The sequence below is a fragment of the Alosa pseudoharengus genome, unplaced genomic scaffold (genome assembly GCF_046254945.1).
Source record: "Alosa pseudoharengus isolate Yale_2024_CS ecotype anadromous, Long Island Sound unplaced genomic scaffold, YU_APseudo_1.1 YU_APseudo_1.1_scf_21, whole genome shotgun sequence".
NCBI lineage: Eukaryota > Metazoa > Chordata > Actinopteri > Clupeiformes > Clupeidae > Alosa > Alosa pseudoharengus.
Genome location: NW_027468674.1, coordinates 490247 through 513864, shown reverse-complemented (window position 1 = coordinate 513864; position 23618 = coordinate 490247). Strand labels below are relative to the sequence as shown.

The 23618-nt window shown below is 41.6% G+C and overlaps 1 protein-coding gene across 1 annotated transcript in view; it reads right to left on the bottom strand.

Annotated features, from left to right (window-relative positions):
* The window catches only part of pitpnbl (phosphatidylinositol transfer protein, beta, like), a 34546-nt gene that overhangs the window by 5679 nt on the left and 5249 nt on the right, over positions 1 to 23618 (bottom strand). Inside the window, exons 6-9 of the mRNA XM_076297591.1 lie at positions 23423 to 23497; positions 16113 to 16196; positions 14866 to 14943; positions 549 to 656 (exon numbers count right to left, since the gene is read on the bottom strand). Of these exons, the coding sequence (XP_076153706.1) occupies positions 549 to 656; positions 14866 to 14943; positions 16113 to 16196; positions 23423 to 23497 (345 nt within the window). The remainder of the gene's footprint in view (positions 1 to 548; positions 657 to 14865; positions 14944 to 16112; positions 16197 to 23422; positions 23498 to 23618) is intronic.

Sequence of the window (23618 nt, the reverse complement as noted above, 5' to 3'; positions counted from 1 at the left end):
ATGCTAGTTGTGTGTGTGTGTGTGTGTGTGTATGTGAGTGTGCAAGATAACATGAGTGATAGGAATTAAAAGAAGCCGTTTCAGCGTAATCGTTTTAGCCCTATCTTTAATGCTAGTTGTGTGTGTGTGTGTGTGTGTGTGTATGTGAGTGTGCCAGATAACGTGAGTGATAGGAATAAACAAAGCCTCGAGGCAGAGAATTTTCCTCGATAATTTTTTGTAATCAAATTATTCGAGGTACTCGAGTAATTGTTTCAGCCTTATCTTTAACGCTAGTTGTATGTATGTGTGTGTGTGTGTGTGTGTGTATGTATGTATGTGTGTGTATATGTGTGTGTGTGTGTGTGAGCGTGTTGTATGTGCGAGTGTGTGTGTGTACATGTGTTTGTGTGTGTGTATATATATATGTGTGTGTGTGTGTGTGTGTACATGTGTTTGTGTGCGTGTATATATATGTGTGTGTATGTGTGTACATGTGTTTGTGTGTGTGTATATATATGTGTGTGTGTGTGTGTGTGTGTGTGTGTGTGTGTGTGTGTGTGTCTCACCTTGTGAATGAAGCTCTCTACTCGGCCCTGCAGGCCCCACCAGCGGAAGTGCACCGTCACCAGCTTATATGCCGTCATGTAGGGGCAGCTGCTGTTATGGAGCTCTTTCTGCACACACACACACACACAGACACACACACACACACACACACGCCGTCATGTAGGGGCAGCTGCTGATATGGAGCTCTTTCTGCACACACACACACACACACGCCGTCATGTAGGGGCAGTTGCTGTTATGGAGCTCTTTCTGCACACACACACACACACACACCGTCATGTAGGGGCAGGTACTGTTATGGAGCTCTTTCTGCACACACACACGCACGCGCGCGCAGACACACACACACACACACGCTGTCATGTTCAACGTGTTCAACGGAATTATTTTAAAAAACGAAGGAGTTTAGTTTTAGCCGGTAAAAAATATGTCTGGCCGGTAATTATCTTAATCTAAAAGAAACTTTGGCTAGTAGGCCAAAAAGTTAATTTCGACCTCTGGACAAAATCATCATGTCAGTCATTACCGCTTTTGTCTCTGCCCAGTTTAGGAGCCTAGCGTTAGCCTTTGCTATACTGATAAAGTCTGCCTCCTAGCGTTAGCCTTTGCTATACTGGTAAAGTCTGCCTCCTAGCGTTAGCCTTTGCTATACTGATAAAGTCTGCCTCCTAGCGTTAGCCTTAGCTGAGACTAGCCTTTGCTATACTGATAAAGTCTGCCTCCTAGCGTTAGCCTTTGCTATACTGATGAAGTCTGCCTCCTAGCGTTAGCCTTTGCTATACTGATCAGGTCTGCCTCCTAGCGTTAGCATTTGCTATACTGATAAAGTCTGCCTCCTAGGGTTAGCCTTTGCTATACTGATAAAGTCTGCCTCCTAGGGTTAGCCTTTGCTATAACGATAAAGTCTGCCTCATTTAGGAGCCTAGCGTTAGCCTTTGTATTAAAGCGATGGTTCGGAGTAATTTCACCCTAGGGTCCTTTGCACCATGACCCCGAGCCAAACACACTCCCAGAACCTGTTTTCCCTTGGTCGAACCCTGGTCGAGTAGCGCTGTCAGAAACTATTGAGTTTCTGCAGTCGTAATGGTACCAACTTTTATCTCGTAAATTACCCCACTAATAATGCCCTGAATGGTACGAAACTTCTACAGTAGTACAACTATGTTCTTTACTCATAAACCAAGGCATTGAAAAGTTTGTAAATACACCAGGAGTTTATTTAAACTAGACTGCATTTCCGGCGGGAACTGCGAAAGTGTGCTTGCCCTGGTCCGGTCACCAACGTGAGCAGACAGTGACATACGCTATGCTGAACCTGGCTTGATCCAAGCATTCTAACAGTGCCTTTCAGTGTTGGAGCAGTGGCAATACCTCAAAAGCTCTATTCAACTATTGCCTTGTGGGGTGAATGCGGTTCGTTGGCTTTTACCTGTGGCCTGCCTTTGAATTTAGCTTCTATGACTAAAATCAAAGCAATAAAATAAAACAACAGCAGTGATTGGCTGCAAAAATAAATAATGTCACGCGTCTTGGCTATCAGGTAACCTAGAGAAAAATGTGAAATTATGAAATATGACTAAGGCATTAAAATGCTGCTTGTTTGTCAGGATACTTTTTCACTGATTTATTTTAGAAATATGAGCTATGAGTGTGAATGTTATATATTCCATCCCCTAATTCTGTTTTACTGGTTTATTTCACAAATAATCTATATGGATTTGCTCTATTTGCTCTCTATTTGCTCTATTATGTCTGTTTGGGATTGTTTTGAGAGCCTATTGATGTATCTCAGAATAAAGGAATGTCCACATTAGTGATGTTTTTTTTTTTTGTGTGTGAATGTATTTTACTTAACTCATTGAATGTAGCTGGATACTCATGAACGCATGTCTCTAATAGCCACAATAGAAGTAATTTTAGCAACACCGTATTTTGTGTGGCCCATAACGACCCAGTGGATCATGAAAATGTGCCAAAATTCACATTCCTTGCTTGTTGTTGGTACATTAATCCCATTCAGATTGCCACTTATCTGAGATGTAAGAGTTCAGTATAGGTTTAAGGTCTGGAGCACGGATTTGACATCTGTGACTTCTTCATTGAGGACTTGCTTAGCAGCACTGTCCGCTTTATCATTTCCCCTCAGACCAACATGGCCTGGGACCCAGCAAAAAACTACACTCAAGTTCTGGTTCTTTAGACGTTCTAGTTGATCAAGCTCAGCTTTGGTTGTACTTTTTGCGTGACATTAAAGCCTACTGGAAAGATTTTTAATTGCAATTTAATTGAATTGATATGAAATCACTTCCTGTTTGGCGGCTTCGCCGCAAATTTCGATTGGCTGGTACAGGCCAATGCTTCTTTCAATTGTTCCAGAAATCAATGCACTCATCAGGCATGGTCTGAAGATGGTCTCTGCCAATTTTGGTCAGGATCCGCTGAAATTTGTGACCTGCAAAAACTTGTATGTGTTTTTGATTAAGGTCTGGGGCAGGGATTTGACATTCTGTGACTTCTTCATTGAGGACTTGCTTAGCAGCACTGTCCGCTTTCTCATTTCCCCTCAGACCAACATGGCCTGGGACCCAGCAAAAAACTACACTCAAGTTCTGGTTCTTTAGACGTTCTAGTTGATCAAGCTCAGCTTTGGTTGTACTTTTTGCGTGACATTAAAGCCTACTGGAAAGATTTTTAATTGCAATTTAATTGAATGCAATTTACTTTTACGATTAAATAAAATTAATTTATCACTCTCACCCATAGTTTTCTATTTATTTACAAATGTACATCCTGCACATAGACTTATTCTTACTACTCTTATAATGTTGTTTCTGCACTAAAATGACACTGTTTCCACACTGCACATAGCTGTATGTTATGTACATATCTGTTATATATTTGTCATATTGAATATCCATATTTATTCTGTTTTATTATATTCTGTTAATACACTGCATATATCTATATTATTATTTCTACTATTATAATGTTACTACTACATACATTATTCTACTTATTGTATGAGATAACTGCTAATACACTGCACATATTTATATTTAATTCATATTACTCTAAACCACCTTCTGTAAATCAACTGTGTACTACTGTCTACATTGCACTATATTTCTTGACCTGTCTCTGTATATTTCATCACCTTTGTATACTTTGCATCACATTGCATGCATACTGTAGCTACATGAATCACAGCTAAGATCCTTGGTTGCTATGAAGGCCAGTGGTTCTAAATGGATGGTTGCTATGGCCAAAGGCCAGTTATCTCTGCCGTTGTCAAGCGGGCATATCCTAACTTTATCTTATTTTAAACATCTCTATTTTACTTAGCCTACTTCCATACAGTGAGTCCCATTAAGAAGTGGCCACTTCGCCACATTCACGCTTACCGTGATTCACGCAGCAACATTATTAAATTAATCTGTCACCATATGCCTATGCCAACGTTTGCAAAGGGGAGAATCTTTTAATTTGATTCACAATGAAACGTTACATTTAATGTACATGTAAACAATGAGTAGGCAAGTTTTGGTTGTTGTTGGTGGTGTTACTGCATCCCTTAGTTATGCCTACAATACAAAATTGTTCCCTCGTGATTGTTAGACGCATTTCAAAACATTGCGACGTGAAATGCCACCACAAAACATTGTTTGTGAATCGGTCTTATTAGGAGTCCTCGCTTAAGCTGTCACAGACTCAGGCGCTACTTTTAGGTCTAAAATGCTTCATGAAATACTCTTAGTAAAAAAAAATAGGAGTCCTAAAGTTACGAGTACAAGCATCTCATATCAAATGACCATGGCATTACGCTAAGCAACATAAATCCCATAACGTTACAGCAACATCTCCTCCCTATGACATAGCTAGCTAGCTTCTAGCCACACAAGAAATGAATGATTTTAAATCTCCGCTTAGCATTCTAATAACAGAAGGGGCACATTTATGTTGACCACTACAACATGACTCATTATGTCTGTAACTCTATAAAACACTTACTTTCATAAAGGAAGCACGCCATCCAGCACATACACATGAAACCGACATTTTAGGTACTTGGCCATGAACTCAAAACGTGTCTCTCTGAAGCTCTGTTCTAGAATCTTTGCTCTGAACGCTCCGTTGCTAGGCAACATCAAATAAATGAAATGAGAATCTTTTCAAGGTATTAAAAGTGTCATGTGATTACGAATGGATGTGTGTGGTTTGCAATTACAATAAACAAGAAATAACATTTCCAATAATTTCCCATGATAAATTACATAATATTTGCACCTTCCTTACTTGTGAAGCTCACACATATTCAGTGAAATGTAATACAACGTTGCCACCTAGCGTTAGGCTATTAAACATTAACGTGACATTGCTTGCTTATTCTTTCGTCAACTCCATGCTTTTAGGAAAAACAATCTTTTTATCATAGTTCCCTCTTCAATGAGCGATTACCAGCTCGTTTTTGTAACAGAGATAGCTGTTTATTGTCCCTAGGTTTACAGAAACACCTATTCATATTAATACGTAGCCTATGGAGTGCTGCCGACTCTGCCGAGTGCTGCTGTTCAATACGGCCCAGAATGCCTTGCATGTCTTTATAACAAAACAACACCGTAAAACCTAAATACCCGTAAACATATGCATTTGCATACTTGTAACATTTTTAATAATACTCTCCCATCATGATATTTAACAATAATGAAAAATTTAATTTGAATACCGCCAATGTGAAAACAACTCTATTATGTAAGCTATATATAGCTACTGTTCTCCTTGCTATTTCAGTTCGTAAGTCCATACTATCCCATGGCAGAGCAAGGATTTCATGATTGGGCAAGGTTGCCCGGAGACATTGTGGCTGCCCAGAGACATTGAGCATACTTGGAAGGCATTGTGATAGAAGGTGAATGGTGCAAAGGTGAATGGTTAGAGTTACCAAATACCTGTGGGTGGTTTGCAAAATGATGGAAACTTTTGGAATATTTCTTTTTTTTTTTTAGCTTATGCACCCTCACATTGGAGTCCCCAGTTCATATACAAAATTTGGTATCGATATGTGACAGTGTTCCTGAGATATGGACGACTTCCTGTTTCGGAGTTTCGCCGCCGATTTCATTTGGCTGTGACGGGCAAACGCTTTCGAAAATCAAAAATCCTTCCGGTAACTTTTGTGAGGCTTGGTCCAAGGATAATGTACGTCAAGTTTCATGGCGTTCGGACCAAATTTGTGACCTGTGAAAATTTTGTTTCGCTTTCTGTTCAATCCAATATGGCGGACGAATGACACGCCCACCTGATGTCATCTTCGCGACCAACTTACACCGGTACTGACCGGACGTTTTAAAGTTGGAACGGTGTCTCTGTCTCAAAGGGCCTAGGCGCTAGAGCTGACAAAAAATTAGGGAGACGGGAAAAATAATAATAATAATAAAACTTAAGAAGAACAATAAGTGTGCTGCTTTGCAGCAAGCACACTTAATAAGACTTGCCTGATGGATGCTAGTATCTGCTACTATACCGCTGCGTCGATATTACTTCCGTGATTTGGGAAAAGCCCGTAAAATAGGGGTGTAAAGATTAACCGATACGTATCGGTATCTGTTTTTAACGTGTAAGATGCGGCTACATCAATACGTGAAGCCCCGTATCGGAATAAAACTGAAATGAACCGGTCGCTATATCGATTTACTTGTAACTAGTGTTGCACGGTGTATCGATACTAAAAAGGTATCACGATGCCTTCACGCAAAAAACGATACGATTTCCGACGTTTTTAGAATCGATACTTTATTAAAATTAACATTCTGTGTTTGTGTGAACTGCTGCTCTCACTGCTCCTTGCACGCATCTAGGCAAGTGGGCGTGTCAAGCAGGCAGCTCTGAGTGAGTGAGTGCGCAGCCAACGTCAACATACAGTAGTTCTTTGCCGACCGTCCTCGGCCTCGGATAAAACAAAAGGTGAAGTGAAATCTGCAACTATTTCGGATACATCGCGAATAGTGAAGGCAAGCCATCAGGTACACAGAGGCCCGTTTGTGAAATATGTTTCAAAGTCATTTAAAAGCAGTAGGCTACGCATGGAACTTGGCTAAACACCTCGCAGACATATCCCAACATTTTTGTTTAAAGAACGACAGGTTAACGAATATGCTATAGAAAACACGACTACATGGTTAGTGCCAAGTTCTTCTCTTCTGTTTTAGTCTAGCCTAAGTGAAACGAGTATGGTTCTCTGGGATAAAGCGAACCTTCCTTCATCAATGAATTTGACGAGACATAACGAGCTGTAATCATTTTGACGAGACATAACGAGCTGTAATCATAGGGTGCTAATGTGATGAAAGCGCAATGTTCACGCCAGAATAACATTACCATAACTTGTAAACAATCTATTTCATGTTCGGTCAGTACTACTGGTAATATTTGTCATGGCATGTAGACTGCAATTTGTTCAATAAGTATTGCCCAGATGTAGGATAGGCTACCCGAAATGCGCTAATTAAAGCCCACAGCATATAATACCACCAAAGCGTGTTGAGTCCTAATAATAATAGCGGGTTATTGTTACGTGGTAGCAAATCATGTTATCAAAGAAATAGACGTAGGTTAATGTAGGAATGCGCACAGACATATTGCAACAGGTAATGGTGTAGGCCTATCTGACTAAGACCTGAGTGGTTGGAACGTCGTACTTGTACACTGGGCGCAAAGAAGACTATCCTCACATTTTGAAGCACATGATGTTCCCTGCAAGAATGGAGAGACTGCTACCAGTAGCCATGCAGAGTTTTACTAGCCCAAGATCATTAGCACCAAAGAAGCGAAGGGCACCTCCACCCCCTCGCCCTCCCCCTCCCCGTTTAGAAGGATCTCTTAAGCAGCAGCAACCTCTTAGTTCATTTTCTCAGCCGGCATATAGCATGGAATGTGCAGTGGAAAATACAGATGGCAGCAGCAGGGGACAATTGTATGATGACTGTGTTGTATGATATTCTCAGGGTCCCTGCAATATAAATGGTACTGACAGTAGTTTTGAGTACATGCCGGGACCCAGTAAGCCCATGACATTCTCTATTCCTGTATTGACAAGAAATAGAACACAAATGCATCGAGCTTATAGGGTAAACCAGTCCAATCTCCTACCCGTACCACATCAACCTCAGATTCGCCCCATGGATCATGTTTCCCCAACACTTACAGCAAAATTAGCACTCCTAAATATCAGATCTCTTTCAAACAAATCATTCTTAATTTATGATCTAATTTGCACACACAACCTTGATTTTTTACTTTTAACTGAGACATGGTTAGATCAAGCAAACAGTGCTGCTACTCTCATCGAATCAGCTCCCCCAAATTTCAGTTTTTTGAGTGCTACCAGAGCAAATAAAAGAGGTGGGGGGATAGCTACAATTTTCAAGACGTCTTTTCAGTGCAATCAGTCGTCATTCGGTGACTTTACTTCATTTGAATATCTGTGTGCATGCATTAAGTCTTCTCCTCAGATTTTATTACTGACAATTTACCGCCCTCCAAAACATTCAGCTAAAGTTTTTCTTGAAGAACTAGGTGAACTGCTATCAGTTGTTTGCATAGAGTTTGACTGTCTTATTATATCAGTGGATCTAAACTTGCATGTGGATAATCCTGAAAACAATTATGCCAAGGAATTCATTGCACTAATCGATACTTTCTCCCTAACACAGCATGTACAGGGGCCAACACACTCTCTCGGCCATACCCTCGACCTTGTTATCACAAAGGGTCTCGATGTCTCTACAGCTGTTAAAGACCTGGCCTTATCTGATCATTTCTGCGTGTTCTTTGATGTGTCTATGTCCCCACACACTCAAAACACAGCTATGATGGTAAAAAGGAGAATCATAAATGATCAGACAAGTGCTCTCTTTGAGCAAGCACTTTCACTAAAGTCAAGTCAACTGTCAGACTCTGAAGACTTATTTGATCACTTTAATGCAAAAATGGCAAACATTATGGATGACATTGCTCCATTACAATTCAAGAAAGTTAAGGACAAACAGAAAGCACCATGGAGGCAAAATCCAGCAGTTAAACTTCTAAAAAGAGAGTGTAGGAAGACTGAAAGAAAATGGCGTAAATACAAACTTCAGATCCACTATGAAATCCATAAAGAGATGCTCCGCACATATAACTCTGAAATATGCAAAGCAAGACAGTCTTTCTTTTCTAACATTATCAATAGAAGTTCAAATAACACTCGTATTCTATTTTCAACTGTTGATAAGTTAACAAATCCCCCCTCACAATTAGCGCCTGAACTTCTCTCAACTAATAAATGCAATGAGTTTTCATCTTTTTTTAAAGGTAAAATTGACAAAATCAGACTCAACATATCTGCTCAATTACAAATTCAACAACCTGAACTTCCAGCAACAAACAGACGGAAACTAAACTTGATGTCAGAGTTCAGCTTGATAGACTACGAAACACTTGAAAAAACGGTACAGAATCTCAGCTCTTCCACATGTGTCTTAGACACTCTGCCTACCAATTTCTTCAAAACTGTTTTTCACCTCATAGCGGCGGATGTCCTTCAAATTGTAAATGTATCACTGCTGTCTGGCACTTTTCCTAAGTCACTGAAAACAGCTGTTGTAAAGCCACTTCTCAAGAAGAATAACCTGGATTCCTCCATGCTAAACAATTACAGGCCCATATCCAATCTACCTTTTATTGGCAAAATTATTGAAAAAGTAGTCTTTAATCAATTAACCACCTTCCTAACATCAAATGGGTATTTTGATTACTTTCAGTCTGGTTTTCGGGCAAATCACAGCACTGAAACAGCTCTCATTAAAGTTTCCAATGACATACGCCTCAACACAGATTCAGGTAAAACATCAGTCCTAGTGCTACTGGACCTTAGTGCAGCATTTGACACTGTTGATCACAATATTTTACTACACAGACTAGAACACTGGTTTGGATTTACAGGCATAGTTATCAGCTGGATAAAATCATATCTACAAGAAAGGAGCTTCTTTGTTGCCATCGGAAACTGTACCTCAACACCAACGTCCTTGACCTGTGGTGTTCCCCAGGGGTCAATCTTGGGGCCACTATTATTCAACCTCTATATGCTCCCACTTGGACAAATCATTCAAAATAATTTGATTTCATATCATAGCTATGCAGATGACACACAAATTTACCTAGCTCTATCACCAAACGACTACGGTCCTCTTGAATCTATGTGTCAGTGTATAGAACAAATCAACACCTGGATGTCTCAAAATTTTCTTCAGCTGAACAAAGAAAAAACTGAAGTAATTATATTTGGAAAAAATGAGGAAAGACTTAGGGTTGCCACTCTCCTTGGCACAAAAGGGTTGAAGGCAAAGGATACTGTTAAAAATCTTGGTGTATTAATTGACAGTGATCTAAATTTCAACAGCCACATGAAAGCGATAACTAAATCAGCTTTTTACCACCTCAAAAATATTGCCAAACTCAGAGGGCTGATGTCAAAATATGACTTAGAAAAACTCATTCATGCATTTATCTCCAGCAGGGTTGATTACTGCAATGGACTGTTCACAGGCCTTCCTAAAAAGACTATTAAACAGCTTCAGGTGATACAAAATGCAGCAGCTAGGATTCTAACAAAAACTAAAAGAACTGAATACATTACTCCAATTCTTAAGTCCTTGCACTGGCTTCCAGTAAGTCACAGAATTGACTTTAAAGCACTATTGCTTGTTTATAAATCAGTAAATGGAGCAGGACCTAAATACTTGTCAGACATGCTTCAGCAGTACACACCTTCTCATCCTCTCAGGTCCCAGGTAAAAAACCTGCTAGTAAAACCTACAGTTAGAACTAAACATGGTGAAGCAGCTTTTAGCTGCTATGCGGCTCAGCTGTGGAACCAACTTTCGGATGACATCAAAAAGGCCCCAACTGTAGCCAGTTTTAAATCTAGACTTAAGACCAAACTGTTCTCAGATGCTTTCTGCTAACTGTGCCGAGTAACAAATTCTGAATCTGCCTTGATAATTATTCTACTTTGTCTTTTATTACTTTTTTTTACTACTTTTGCCTTTGTTTTGCTTACTAATTATTCTTTTTTTTTTTTTTTAAATGATTTTACCTTGTTTTATGTTTCCTTTTTATTACGATCTTTACCTTTTAACTATTATTTGACTATATTGCCCTTCTATGCTTTTATTTGTTATTATTGTTTGGTTTTGTTTATGTAAAGCACATTGAATGACCTCTGTGTATGAAATGCGCTATATAAATAAACTTGACTTGACTTGACTTGACTTCCCTTTGCAACTGCCAAAGAAATCCCATGAACACGGGAAGGCCTAGGGAAGCCTATACTGTACATCAGATGGCCTAAAGATTAGCCCTCTGCCTCATGCCAGCAGCCATACCAATGGATACCTTGTCTTAGCTGAATTACTGAAGCTAAGCAGGTGTGGGCCTGGTTAGTACTTGGATGGGAGACCTCCTTGGAAAACTGGGTTGCTGCTGGAAGTGGTGTTGGTGGGTGGCCAGTAGGTGGCACTCTTCCCTCTGGCCAAAAAAGATCGATCCCAATGCCCCACTGCTGTGACGGGGACACTGCACTGTAGGAGATGCCGTCCTTCGGATGAGACGTTAAACCGAGGTCCTGACTCACTGTGGTCATTAAAGATCCCATGGCACTTATCGTAAAGAGTAGGGGGTTCCCCGGTGTCCTGGCTAAATTCCCAACCTGGCTCATTCGATCTGGCCTCCTAATCATCCCCCACTGTAATTGGCTCATTCACTCCCTCACTCTCCACCTCAAGCTGGTGTGTGGTGAGCGTTCTGGCGCATAATGGCTGCCGTGCATCACCCAGGTGGGTGCTACACATTGGTGGTGGTTACTAGTGAGGACCCCTTACCCCCCCCCCCCCCCTCGTTGTAAAGCGACCTTGGGTACCATGAAAGGCGCTATATAAGTCCAAGGTATTATTATTATTATTATTATAGCATTCAGTGATTTGCATGCAGTAATTTCAACACTGACCTTGATCTAGCCTAGTTTAGCTATTTAAAGCTACTTTATTGGCAAAACACAACACAATGTAAATTAACTATAACAAAAAATAAGGACTTCACACAAAGTAGGCCTACTATTTTACTGACTATAAAAATAATAATTATGTAGGAAGTTTAGAACCCAGAATTGACCTGCACACTACAAAAGTGCACCGAATTCAACACAAATGACTCAATACACTTGGAGGAGGTATGAGTCCTTTCTTTTCCAGATATCTTAGGATTTCGCCGCAGTATCGTTTCAGTATCGAGCATCGTGATATTTATGGCAGGTATCGTATCTAAGTCATAATTTTGGTATCGTGACAACACTACTTGTTACGAATCGGTTCACAACCTTTTCTGCTTGCTCAGACTCTCATTTACATTGCAAGCAGCGCGTTCATCCCACTTCCTGTTTTGAAGCGACACGTGGCACGGATTTGTGGGTAATGCAGTTCGTTTTTGGCTACATTCATTGCCCAAAGTTGTCAAAGGACCTCATTACCCATACATCTACTGCAACTTAAGCACGTGACAACTCCCACTCGGTCGTTTGTTTGACAATTTTTACTCTTTTATTTTTCAAAGTCCAGCGCGAAATTAAACACTTACTATAGCATTTCTAAAAAGCAATGATAGTCTGTAGAGTAGCCTTACGTTTGATGAAGGGATTTCCTTAATGTTAAAGAATAATTTGGCCCTTGCTGCTAAAACAAACACAATTTATTATTATTTTGTTCATATTCACTCAGACTTGTGGCATTATAGGTTTCTGCATATTAGGTCTACCGTTGGAACAAAATAAGCCCAGAGAGTTCATTGACATGTAGGCCTATTTTATTCTTGTAGGCTATATGAGAAAAAGCCAAGAGTGTCTTAAGCACTGTTTTATTTTATTTCGGTATCGTCTTACCTCAACAATAGGCTACAGCTCCTTGAAAGCAATCAGATATAACTCTATAAAGTCTATAAAAATGTATTTTTATGTTGTATTTGGCTGCTGTGTTTGACTGAAATGTAGACAGTATATGATACAAACCTCAGTTTAGATAATCATATTCACACATTTTTTGCCTAATTGACAACCATGACCATGATAATTGATAATATAAAATGAATGTGCACCTTGAGCAAATGATAAAAAATCTGTGCTTTTCATTCTTGAACTGCACCGAATTGCATCGAATCGAATCGCATCAATCGTACTGAATCGTTTTTTATGAACATGTATCTTTTCTTGTATCAAATCGTGCCCATGTATGTAGATGCGAATCGTATCGTCTTTTACATGAGAGATTCACACCCCTACCGTAAAAGTCCTTGCAGGAAGCGATTACATCAACGTTTTTTGGTATATATCCAGTTTTTAATATTTTTTTTCCGAAGTGTTTACAACTTAGTGTTAACTAATAATTGTTGCAAACTGGTACTACGAACAAAATATTAGTGCATTCCTGGATCTACATCCTTATGCATGCTTCCTGCCAGGACTTTTACGGGCTTTTCCCAAATCACGGAAGTAACGTTGACGCAGCGGTATAGTAGCAGATAGTAGAATCCATCAGACAAGTCTTATTTAAATAAACTCCTGGTGTATTTACAAACTTTTCAATGCCTTGTTTTATGAGTAAAGAACATAGTTGTACTACTGTAGAAGTTTCGTACCATTCAGGGCATTATTAGTGGGGTAATTTACGAGATAAAAGTTGGTACCATTACGACTGCAGAAACTCATGAGTTTCTGGCCACGGCTGCCCCCATATATACCGATTAGAGCTGGGACAACGCGTCGACGTAATCGATGACGTCGACGCAAAAAATACGTCGACGCAAAATATGAGCGTCGGTTCGTCAAGCATAAGGTGTGCTGCTAAATATTTTTAATTTTACACCTTCAGTGTTTTCCATACGTTGACTAATCTGTGGCTGGGCACCACGAAATCAAAACCGGCCACCACACATTGATGTTCTATGTTGTAGGCCTACTATTTAAATTAAAGATAAGATAAAATAATTTCATTGAAGATAAAATAATTTCATTATTCATCTATAACTGCTTTCATATTGTGCATTTCCAAGGGTTATTGTGCATTCTGTCACATAGCCTGTGCGTGTAGTCACGTTGCTCTGACCGCTAGTTTCATGTCCGCTCCTCTCAAGGGTTGCTCTGACCGCTAGTTTCATGTCCGCTCCTCTCAAGGGTTGCTCTGACCGCTAGTTTCATGTCCGCTCCTCTCAAGGGTTGCTCTGACCGCTAGTTTCATGTCCGCTCCTCTCAAGGGTTGCTCTGACCGCTAGTTTCATGTCCGCTCCTCTCAAGGGTTGCTCTGACCGCTAGTTTCATGTCCGCTCCTCTCAAGGCTTTTCCGCTTTCATTTTTGAACCCTCAGTGTATATCATGCTGAGGTGAGTTTAGCTTTTGGTGTCACTTTTACCTCATTTAAAGCCTATAATTGCAGCATGTCAATGACATGGGAACCGTGAAGACAAGTTTAAAATCAAAAGCCAGAGTTCACATGCTACAGAAAAGAAGCATATTTTTGGGATCTACAATGATATGGTCTCTAGCGACGGAGAACTTTAATCACTGCGCACACACACACACACACCAGGTGAACAAAGCACAAACCAGATCTTCATACAGGGACTCTCACAGAAGGTTGTGGATCTGAGTCTCGTACGTGTTTGTCTGTGTGTGTGTGTGTGTGTGTGTGTGCGTGCGTGTGTGTGTGAGAGTGAGTGAGTGTTTGTGTGGGTGTGTCTCTGGAATTGCAAACACACCGGACATTATCTCCATTTTTTAGAATGCTAAAAAAGTTAAAATATTTGAAGTGTCATGTGCTTTTGACCTATTTATGGAGGACTCATACTGTACGAAAACTCTCAAATACCAGCCTTTGATTTCTGCCATTGAGAACCTAGGATACAAATGCCAGCTCATTGTGTTAGTGTTTGGTAGCCTATGTCATGTACATAGGTTGGCGGTCCATGGACTTTGCATTGGGGGACTATATAAAACTAAGGCCAAGCAGCTAGTGAAGTACTGTTCCATATCAGCAACTATAGGAAGCATGTTTAATTGGAAGAGACAATGTTTCCTATACCCCTGAATCTGTAAACTCATGATAGATTGCTGAACTGCTTTAATCTACTGGATTATCAGAAGATTTGATTCCTAATGTAACTTGACTTGTAAAGTGGAATCGAATAAAGTATATAAAATTTGTGTGTAGGGTGTGTGTGTGTGTGTGTGAGCACCTTCCAGCCGGGTCCTAGTGGCCCTCTGCCTGTTTTCTCTGAGTGGAATATAGCAGGGTCCTCATCTGGTTTATAATCCTGCAGGAGAGAGGGAGAGAGAGGAGGGAGAGAGAAGGAGGGAGAGAGAGAGGAGAGAGGAGGGAGACGGGCGGGGGAGGGAGAGAGGGAGGAGGAAGGAGAGAGAGAAGAGGGGGGGAGGGAGGGAGGAGGAAGGAGAGAGAGAAGAGGGGGGGGAGGTGGGAGGGGAAGAAACAGAGAAGGGAAGGTAGGAAGGGAGAGAGAGAGAAAGAGAGAGAGAGAAAGAGAGAGGGAGGGAGGGAGAGAGAGAGAAAGAGAGAGGGAGGGAGGGAGAGAGAGAGAAAGAGAGAGAGGGGGGAGGGAGAGAGAGAGAAAGAGAGAGAGGGGGGGCAGAGAGAGAGAAAGAGAGAGGGAGGGAGGGAGAGAGAGAGAAAGAGAGAGAGGGGGGAGGGAGAGAGAGAGAAAGAGAGAGGGGGGGGCAGAGAGAGAGAAAGAGAGAGGGAGGGAGGGAGAGAGAGAGAAAGAGAGAGAGGGGGGGCAGAGAGAGAGAAAGAGAGAGGGAGGGAGGGAGAGAGAGAGGGGGGGCAGAGAGAGAGAAAGAGAGAGGGAGGGAGGGAGAGAGAGAGAAAGAGAGAGGGGGGGAGAGAGAGAAAGAGAGAGAGGGGGGGCAGAGAGAGAGAAAGAGAGAGGGAGGGAGGGAGAGAGAGAGAAAGAGAGAGAGGGGGGGGCAGAGAGAGAGAAAGAGAGAGGGAGGGAAGGAGAGAGAGAGAGAGAGAGAGGGAGGGAGAGAGAGAGAGAGGGAGGGAGGGAGAGAGAGGGGGGGGCAGAGAGAGAGAGAGAGAGAGAGGGAGGGAGAGAGAGGGGGGGGCAGAGAGAGAGAAAGAGAGAGGGAGGGAGGGAGAGAGAGAGGAGGGGGGACACAGAGAGAAGGGGAGAGAGAGGGGGGGGCAGAGAGAGAGAAAGAGAGAGGGAGGGAGGGAGAGAGAGAGGAGGGGGGCAGAGAGAGAGAAAGAGAGAGGGAGGGAGGGAGAGAGAGAGGGGGCAGAGAGAGAGAAAGAGAGAGGGAGGGAGGGAGAGAGAGAGGAGGGGGGACACAGAGAGAAGGGGAGAGAGAGGGAGGAAGGAACACTCATTACATTATCTACCTGTTAGAACACTCATTACATCACTCATTACATCATCTACCTGTTAGAACACTCATTACATCATCGTCCTGTTAGAACACTCACCACATCGTCCACCTGGGAGCGATCTGCTATGTCGATGGGAACCACTTCAGCCTCCTCCCATTCTTCTGGGGGAAGACCATGAGGCTGAGACACGGATAGAGAGACGGAGAGAGAGAGATGGAGAGAGAGAGAGATGGAGAGAGAGAGAGATGGATATATATGGAGAGAGAGAGAGAGATGGAGAGGGATGGAGAGATGGAGGGGGAGAGAGATGGATATATATGGAGAGAGAGAGATGGAGAGATGGAGGGGGAGATGGAGAGAGAGGGATATATATGGAGAGAGAGAGATGGAGAGGGAGAAAGAGAGAGAGGGATATATATGGAGAGAGAGAGATATGGAGAGATGGAGGGGGAGAACGAGAGAGAGGGATATATATGGAGAGAGAGAGATATGGAGAGATGGAGGGGGAGAAAGAGAGAGAGAGGGATATATATGGAGAGAGAGAGATATGGAGAGATGGAGGGGGAGAACGAGAGAGAGGGATATATATGGAGAGAGAGAGATAGAGAGATGGAGAAAGAGAGATGGAGGGGAAGAAAGAGAGAGATTGAGAGAGAGATTGAGAGAGAGAGATAGAGAGGGATAGAGAGAGAGATGGAGAGGGAGAGATAGAGAGACAGTTTGTTATTAAAAGAAGAAATAAGGAAAGCACAGTACAGGTGAGTGTGTGTGGGGGGGCATGTGTGCATCGTATGGTGGGTTGGGGGCATGTGTGCATCATATGGTGTTGATGGGGGCATGTGTGTGTATGGTGTTGATGGGGGCATGTGTGCATCGTATGGGGGGTTGGGGGCATGTGTGCATCATATGGTGTTGATGGGGGCATGTGTGCATCGTATGGTGTTGATGGGGGCATGTGTGTGTACGGTGGGTTGGGGGCATGTGTGCATCGTATGGTGTTGATGGGGGCATGTGTGTGTACGGTGGGTTGGGGGCATGTGTGCATCATATGGTGTTGATGGGGGCATGTGCAATGTAGCCTCATGATCAGCAATTCCATGCAAAGGTCATCCTTAACATGGAAAAAAAAAGTTGTGCATACGCAAATAGAACTGTTGTTAAAATCTTCATTTAGGTCTATATTTTATTGTTTGTAACTGATCTGATTGAATTTGATGGAGAATTACACTCTTTTTACATCATAAATATGGTGTGCAACCATACAGAAACAACATTTTTTCACATGGTAATATTATACATATTTAAAAAGTGGATAAATGGACCCAAGGTTCAAACAAATTGTGTCATTTGACAAATTCCAGATTGACAAGGGAATGGTAGAGTAATGTCTATGCTCAGCTTGCCTTTAAGAGCACAACTCCTTACATTTGTAAGGCTTTTGTTTTTAAGTCAGCAAGTTCCATGGCCATGTCACATCCATAACGTTTTATAGGAAAAGTTTATGCTACACATACAGTGTTGATGCGACAATGTCCATAGTGTCTGTGCAAAGCTGATTTATATCAATGTAAAGTGTGATGACCAAATTGTGCCCCTTTCTTACTTTTAAAACCTTTAATGGTGCGTTATGGATGTGACGTTATGGATGTTACATAATGTGAATTTACAAGACTGGAGACTTTGTTATACCTCAAAGCCGATAAAACGTCTGTTCTAGTGGCATGTCAGTTTCAACGCATTTCACCTTAGTGTTTAGGCCTACAATTGACATTTCAAAGATTATTAGGTTGATCAAAACCACAAGGAGGCCTTGCCTAACTATTAGCAAAACAAACATAATATTAAAATACCTCCAGTGATTAGCCTAGCCATAGCCTATTTTCAAGTGGCCTAATAACGAAAATCTGAGCGATTATCTTCCTGTAACTGTCATACTGTTGTTGTACAGTAACTGAATTATCGTGTTAGCTGGTGAAGATGGCTGACTTTGCAGCTGGAGTTAACATAGCAACCTTCTGTTGCAGATCTGTTCAGCCTGCCGCTCACGTCTGCTTAACACAGTTTAATTTTAAATGTGACGCGATAAGCCAGCATTTGAAGTGTCAGGTCCTCTGTAGCTAATACCCACAGAGTAACATTAGTAACGGCAGCAATAAACTAGATGTACCGCATAGCGGTACAAAATAGGACCGCCTCTCAGTCCTGCATATTCTCTTCGCAAAAATAAATCATGCTTGTCAATTTGTCTCCATCTCTTACTCCTGCAACTCATGTGCATGTAAATGAGTGTGTGCATATGTGAGTTTGCTTTTGTTTATAAGAGTGTGTGTGTGTGTGTGTGTCTGTGTGTGCATGTGCGTATGCGTGCCTGTGTTTCCATGCGCACATGCGTATGCGTGCCTGTGTGTATGCGTTTATGTGTCTGCATTCATGTGGGTGGGTGTTTGTGTGTGTGTGTGTGTGCTTGCCTGTCTGAATGTGTTTATGTGTGTGTGTGTGCTTGCCTGTCTGTATGTGTGCGACTGTGCGTGCGTGCGTGTGTGTGTGTGTGTGTGCGTGTGTGCACGTGCGCGTGCATGTACTTTATGTGTGCAAATCACAAATGAGTGGGTATGGGTTAGGTTGATGTGGGCTCTTGAGACTAACATACCATAAATATTTTGTCATCTTGGGTGCAACGGTTCAGGTAGGGCTAGTTATAGGGCTAGGTATATACATGTTCCCTGGTGTTTCAGTTGATGACGGTAAAAAAATATATGTATATATATTTTATATTTTAAATGACTTATTGTCCTGATTCTTCCTGTGGATCTTAGTGGGCACTGAGGAAGCAATAATTTCATCGCTAGTTTTTCATGATTACTATTTCAATTGTTTCATATCAAAATTCACTACTTAATTATGTGTTTTATGTCACATCCATAACGCCAGTTTTTCCTACATAATGCATTACAAAAATGACGCATAGTTTCAAAAACACACTTTTTGTGTTCATTCAAGTCTCCTTCATGCTACATATATCATAGTTTCGGCAGTTTCCTTCAAAATTCACAGAGTTTGTAGAATACCTGTAATCTCTCACAAAAGTGTGTCCATTTCATGTCACATCCATAACGCTGATATAATGCCTTGTATTCTTAGGATGAAATTGATTATATGAAATTTGAGGATTTCTCAGTATTCAGAGGACATAGGTTACATTAAAAGTTATGCAAATTAAATCACTGATACTAATTTTGCCCCCACTCTAAGGCATTTTGTTTACCAATATGAGTCCAATTGTCACATCCATAACGCTGGAACTGCCCATTTATTTATTTTTTAAGGCTAGGCTAGCCTGTTAATCAATGTGCTTAATCGCCATGTAGGCTAGCCTGTTAATCAAATGAATGTATAAAAATAAAGTTGTGTGTCATGTTATTGAAGGAGAATAACGTTGCTCTCCCCTGAAGATGAGTCAGATGTAGGCTACAGTTAAGTTATGTTGGCCATTTATATAGAAATGCTTTATGGATGCCAGAAACTGCATAGCCTATTATACTATGACAGTTTGTAAAGGTAAAGCCTGCTGTCGCAAGTGTTGGGCCAGGTCCATAGGCTATATATGCTAGTGTTTCAGTGTTGCAGTGTTGGGCCAGGTCCATAGGCTATATATGCTAGTGTTGCTGTGGGTCAGTGTTGGGCCAGGTCCATAGGCTATATATGCTAGTGTTTCTGTGGGTCAGTGTTGGGCCAGGTCCATAGGCTATATGCTAGTGTTTCAATGTTCCAGTGTTGGGCCAGGTCCATAGGCTATATGCTAGTGTTTCAGTGTTGGGCACGGTCCATAGGCTATATATGCTAGTGTTGCTGTGGGCCAGGTCCATAGGCTATAGGGCTGGGACAAACGATTATTTTTAAAAAAATTAATCTAGCGATTATTTTTTCGATGCATCGCTTAATCTAACGATTCATTTTTTCAGCCCGATTCGATTTCGATTCGATTCAATTATTGATTATCTCCCCATTAATTGACTAATAGCAACTTATACATGTTGATTTACATATCTGAATGAAAAAAACATGAATTCCTTAACATATATATGGAATATATGTTTATTGCTCTTAAGATTCCAAAATAAAAGACTATACAAGTGCAAAGTAATGCATTCTTAGTCAGAGGTAGCATTCAGTTCAGTTCAGTAGGTCTAATTGAGTGCCTGTCACTTTAAGACGACGTTCGTAAGGGAATCCCTGCAATTAACATTAACACCGTTAAAACGCTGCTGATGTGTGAATGCAATTCATAACGTAGTTAGTTCAAATAACGGTTCGTAGCCTACTTCTCCTTGGGACAATCACTTTTGAGTCTTGGAAAACACTTTTCCATTTACATTGGGATTTTGCAAACATTCAGAGTCAATAAAATGAGCCCTACATGAGTAACGAAATTGACAAGCAGATGTAAGCTTGACAAGTAAGCATGCTAAACTTGACATCCGAACAGTATTCTAACGTTAGCTTTGAGATACTACTTGATTGCATAACTTAACTTAGTTTGGTCTCCTCAATGTAGGCTACTATGTTGTGATGAGACCTTAGCAGAGTTAACTTGACTGCAGCAGTTTTGAACAAATTTGCACAGCATGGTCATGATGCTAAGCGGATTTAATAACAATTTAGCCAGCCGTGTTCTATGCAATGCTTCTACGTGGCAACAACAATCCTTCAACAATCGTGAATATTTTGTGTTAAATGCTCATGCAGAGGAGGGGCAGCGGGCTACGAGAGAGAGCGGGGCGGGGCAGGGAAAGGCTGTGTGCAGCTCAATGAAATGATTTTATCTTATCTTTAATTTAAATAGTACAACATAGAACATCAATGTGGGATGACCGGTTTTGAGTTCGTGGCGCCCCACCACAGATTAGTCTACGTATGGGAAACACTGAAGGTGTAAAATTCAAAATATTTGTCAGCACGCGTTTTGGGTCTGGCAAATCGACGCGCATATTTTGCGTCGACGTATTTTTTGCGTCGAAGTAATCGATTACGTCGACGCGTTGTCCCAGCCCTAATAGGCTATATATGCTAGTGTTGCTGTGGGCCAGTGTTGGGCCAGGTCCATAGGCTATATGCTAGTGTTTCAGTGTTGGGCCAGGTCCATAGGCTATATAGGCTGGTGTTTCAGTGTTCCAGTGTTGGGCCAGGTCCATAGGCTATATAGGCTAGTGTTTCTGTGGGCCAGTGTTGGGCCAGGTACATAAGCTACATAGGCTAGTGTTTCTGTGGGCCAGTGTTGGGCCAGGTACATAAGCTACATAGGCTAGTGTTTCTGTGGGCCAGTGTTGGGCCAGGTACATAAGCTACATAGGCTAGTGTTGCTGTGGGCCAGTGTTGGGCCAGGTACATAAGCTACATAGGCTAGTGTTGCTGTGGGGCAGGTCCATAGGCTATATAGGCTAGTGTTTCTGTGGGCCAGTGTTGGGCCAGGTACATAAGCTACATAGGCTAGTGTTGCTGTGGGCCAGTGTTGGGCCAGGTACATAAGCTACATAGGCTAGTGTTGCTGTGGGCCAGTGTTGGGCAAGGTCCATAGGCTAGTGTTGCTGTGGGCCAGTGTTGGGCCAGGTCCATAAGCTACATAGGCTAGTGTTGCTGTGGGCCAGTGTTGGGTCAGGTCCATAAGCTACATAGGCTAATGTTGCTGTGGGCCAGTGTTGGGCAAGGTCCATAGGCTAGTGTTGCTGTGGGCCAGTGTTGGGCCAGGTCCATAAGCTACATAGGCTAGTGTTGCTGTGGGCCAGTGTTGGGCAAGGTCCATAGGCTATATGCTAGTGTTTCAGTGTTCCAGTGTTGGGCACAGTCCATTGGCTATATAGGCTAGTGTTACCGTGGGCCAGTGTTGGGCAAGGTCCATAGGCTATATAGGCTAGTGTTGCTGTGGGCCAGGTCCATAGGCTAGTGTTGCTGTGTTCCAGTGTTTCTGGAGAGAACGCTGGATTCAGTGAGACCTGTGTGAGAGTAGAATATGGCAGGCTATCTCTATCTCTAACAAGCTCATATCGAGAAGAATAACCGCGGACTATGGATAACTAGCTCATATCGAGAAGAATAACCGTGGACTATGGATAACTAGCTCATATCGAGAAGAATAATCTATTATTCACGCTGGGGTTGGAGGAAATAACGTTAGTTGTAATGTCACGTTTGATTAATCTATTATTTGTGCTGGGGTTGGAGGAAATACCATTAGTTGTACTGTCACATTTGATTAATCTATTATTTGTGCTGGGGTTGGAGGAAATACCGTTAGTTGTACTGTCACATTTGATTAATCTATTATTTGTGCTGGGGTTGGAGGAAATAACGTTAGTTGTAATGTCACGTTTGGTTAATCTATTATTCACGCTGGGGTTGGAGGAAATAACGTTAGTTGTAATGTCACGTTTGGTTAATCTATTATTCACGCTGGGGTTGGAGGAAATAACGTTTAGTTGTAATGTCACGTTTGGTTAATCTATTATTCACGCTGGGGTTGGAGGAAATAACGTTAGTTGTAATGTCACGTTTGGTTCATCTATTATTTGTGCTGGGGTTGGAGGAGCTGGGAACAGTACAGCGTGACATTAACTTATTATTTTCTATCCCTTCCTTCCCTTAAACTCTCTTTCCAGTGTTGGGTTTAGTGTTGTGTTAGTGTTGAGGTCCTCTGGTGTGTATTTATCCTATATAAACTTTTCACTATACGATAACCGTATGCTCTGGTGTGTATTTATCCTATATAAACTTTTCACTACACGATAACCGTACGCTCTGGTGTATATTTTCCATATATGATAACCGTACGCTCTGGTCTATATTTATCCTATATAAACTTTTCACTACACGATAACCGTACGCTCTGGTGTATATTTCTCCTATATATACGATAACCGTACGCTCTGGTCTATATTTATCCTATATAAACTTTTCACTACACGATAACCGTACGCTCTGGTGTATATTTCTCCTATATATATGATAACCGTACGCTCTGGTCTATATTTATCCTATATAATCGTTTCACTACACGGTAACCGTACGCTCTGGCGGTCCGATTCTGGGCATTCTGGGTATTTCTGTGTTTGGTTGTGGTGATTCTGCAGGTCTGCTTGTGCCCACTTGTATAACCTGTGTCTTCAGACAATATCTGAAGGCCAAACATAATTTGTTTACTTAAGACATAATTTGCCTAACAACTTAAATTAGGGGTAAAGGTTCTATATGTCCAATAGGGAAGACGCTCGGCTTTGCCCACCTATAGTAAAAGATTGTAGGTCCGTTAGAAAGGCCTCGTCAAGAAACGACGGATGTCTTACAATTTCCGGGTGTTACCTGCAGGGGGCAGCACAGTGTGTGTGTGTGTGAAAGCATTAGGAGAGGCTTACGTTGTGGCTGGTTCCCATGTCTGGTTTATGCCAAGTCTCAATCTTAATGAAGAAATCATCCTTCATATATTCATTCTGAAGAAGACAAGAGAGAATCAATTACACACACACACACACACACACACACAATCTTAAGAAAGAAATCATTCATATATTAATTCAGAAGATAACAAGAGAGAATCAGTTACACACATAC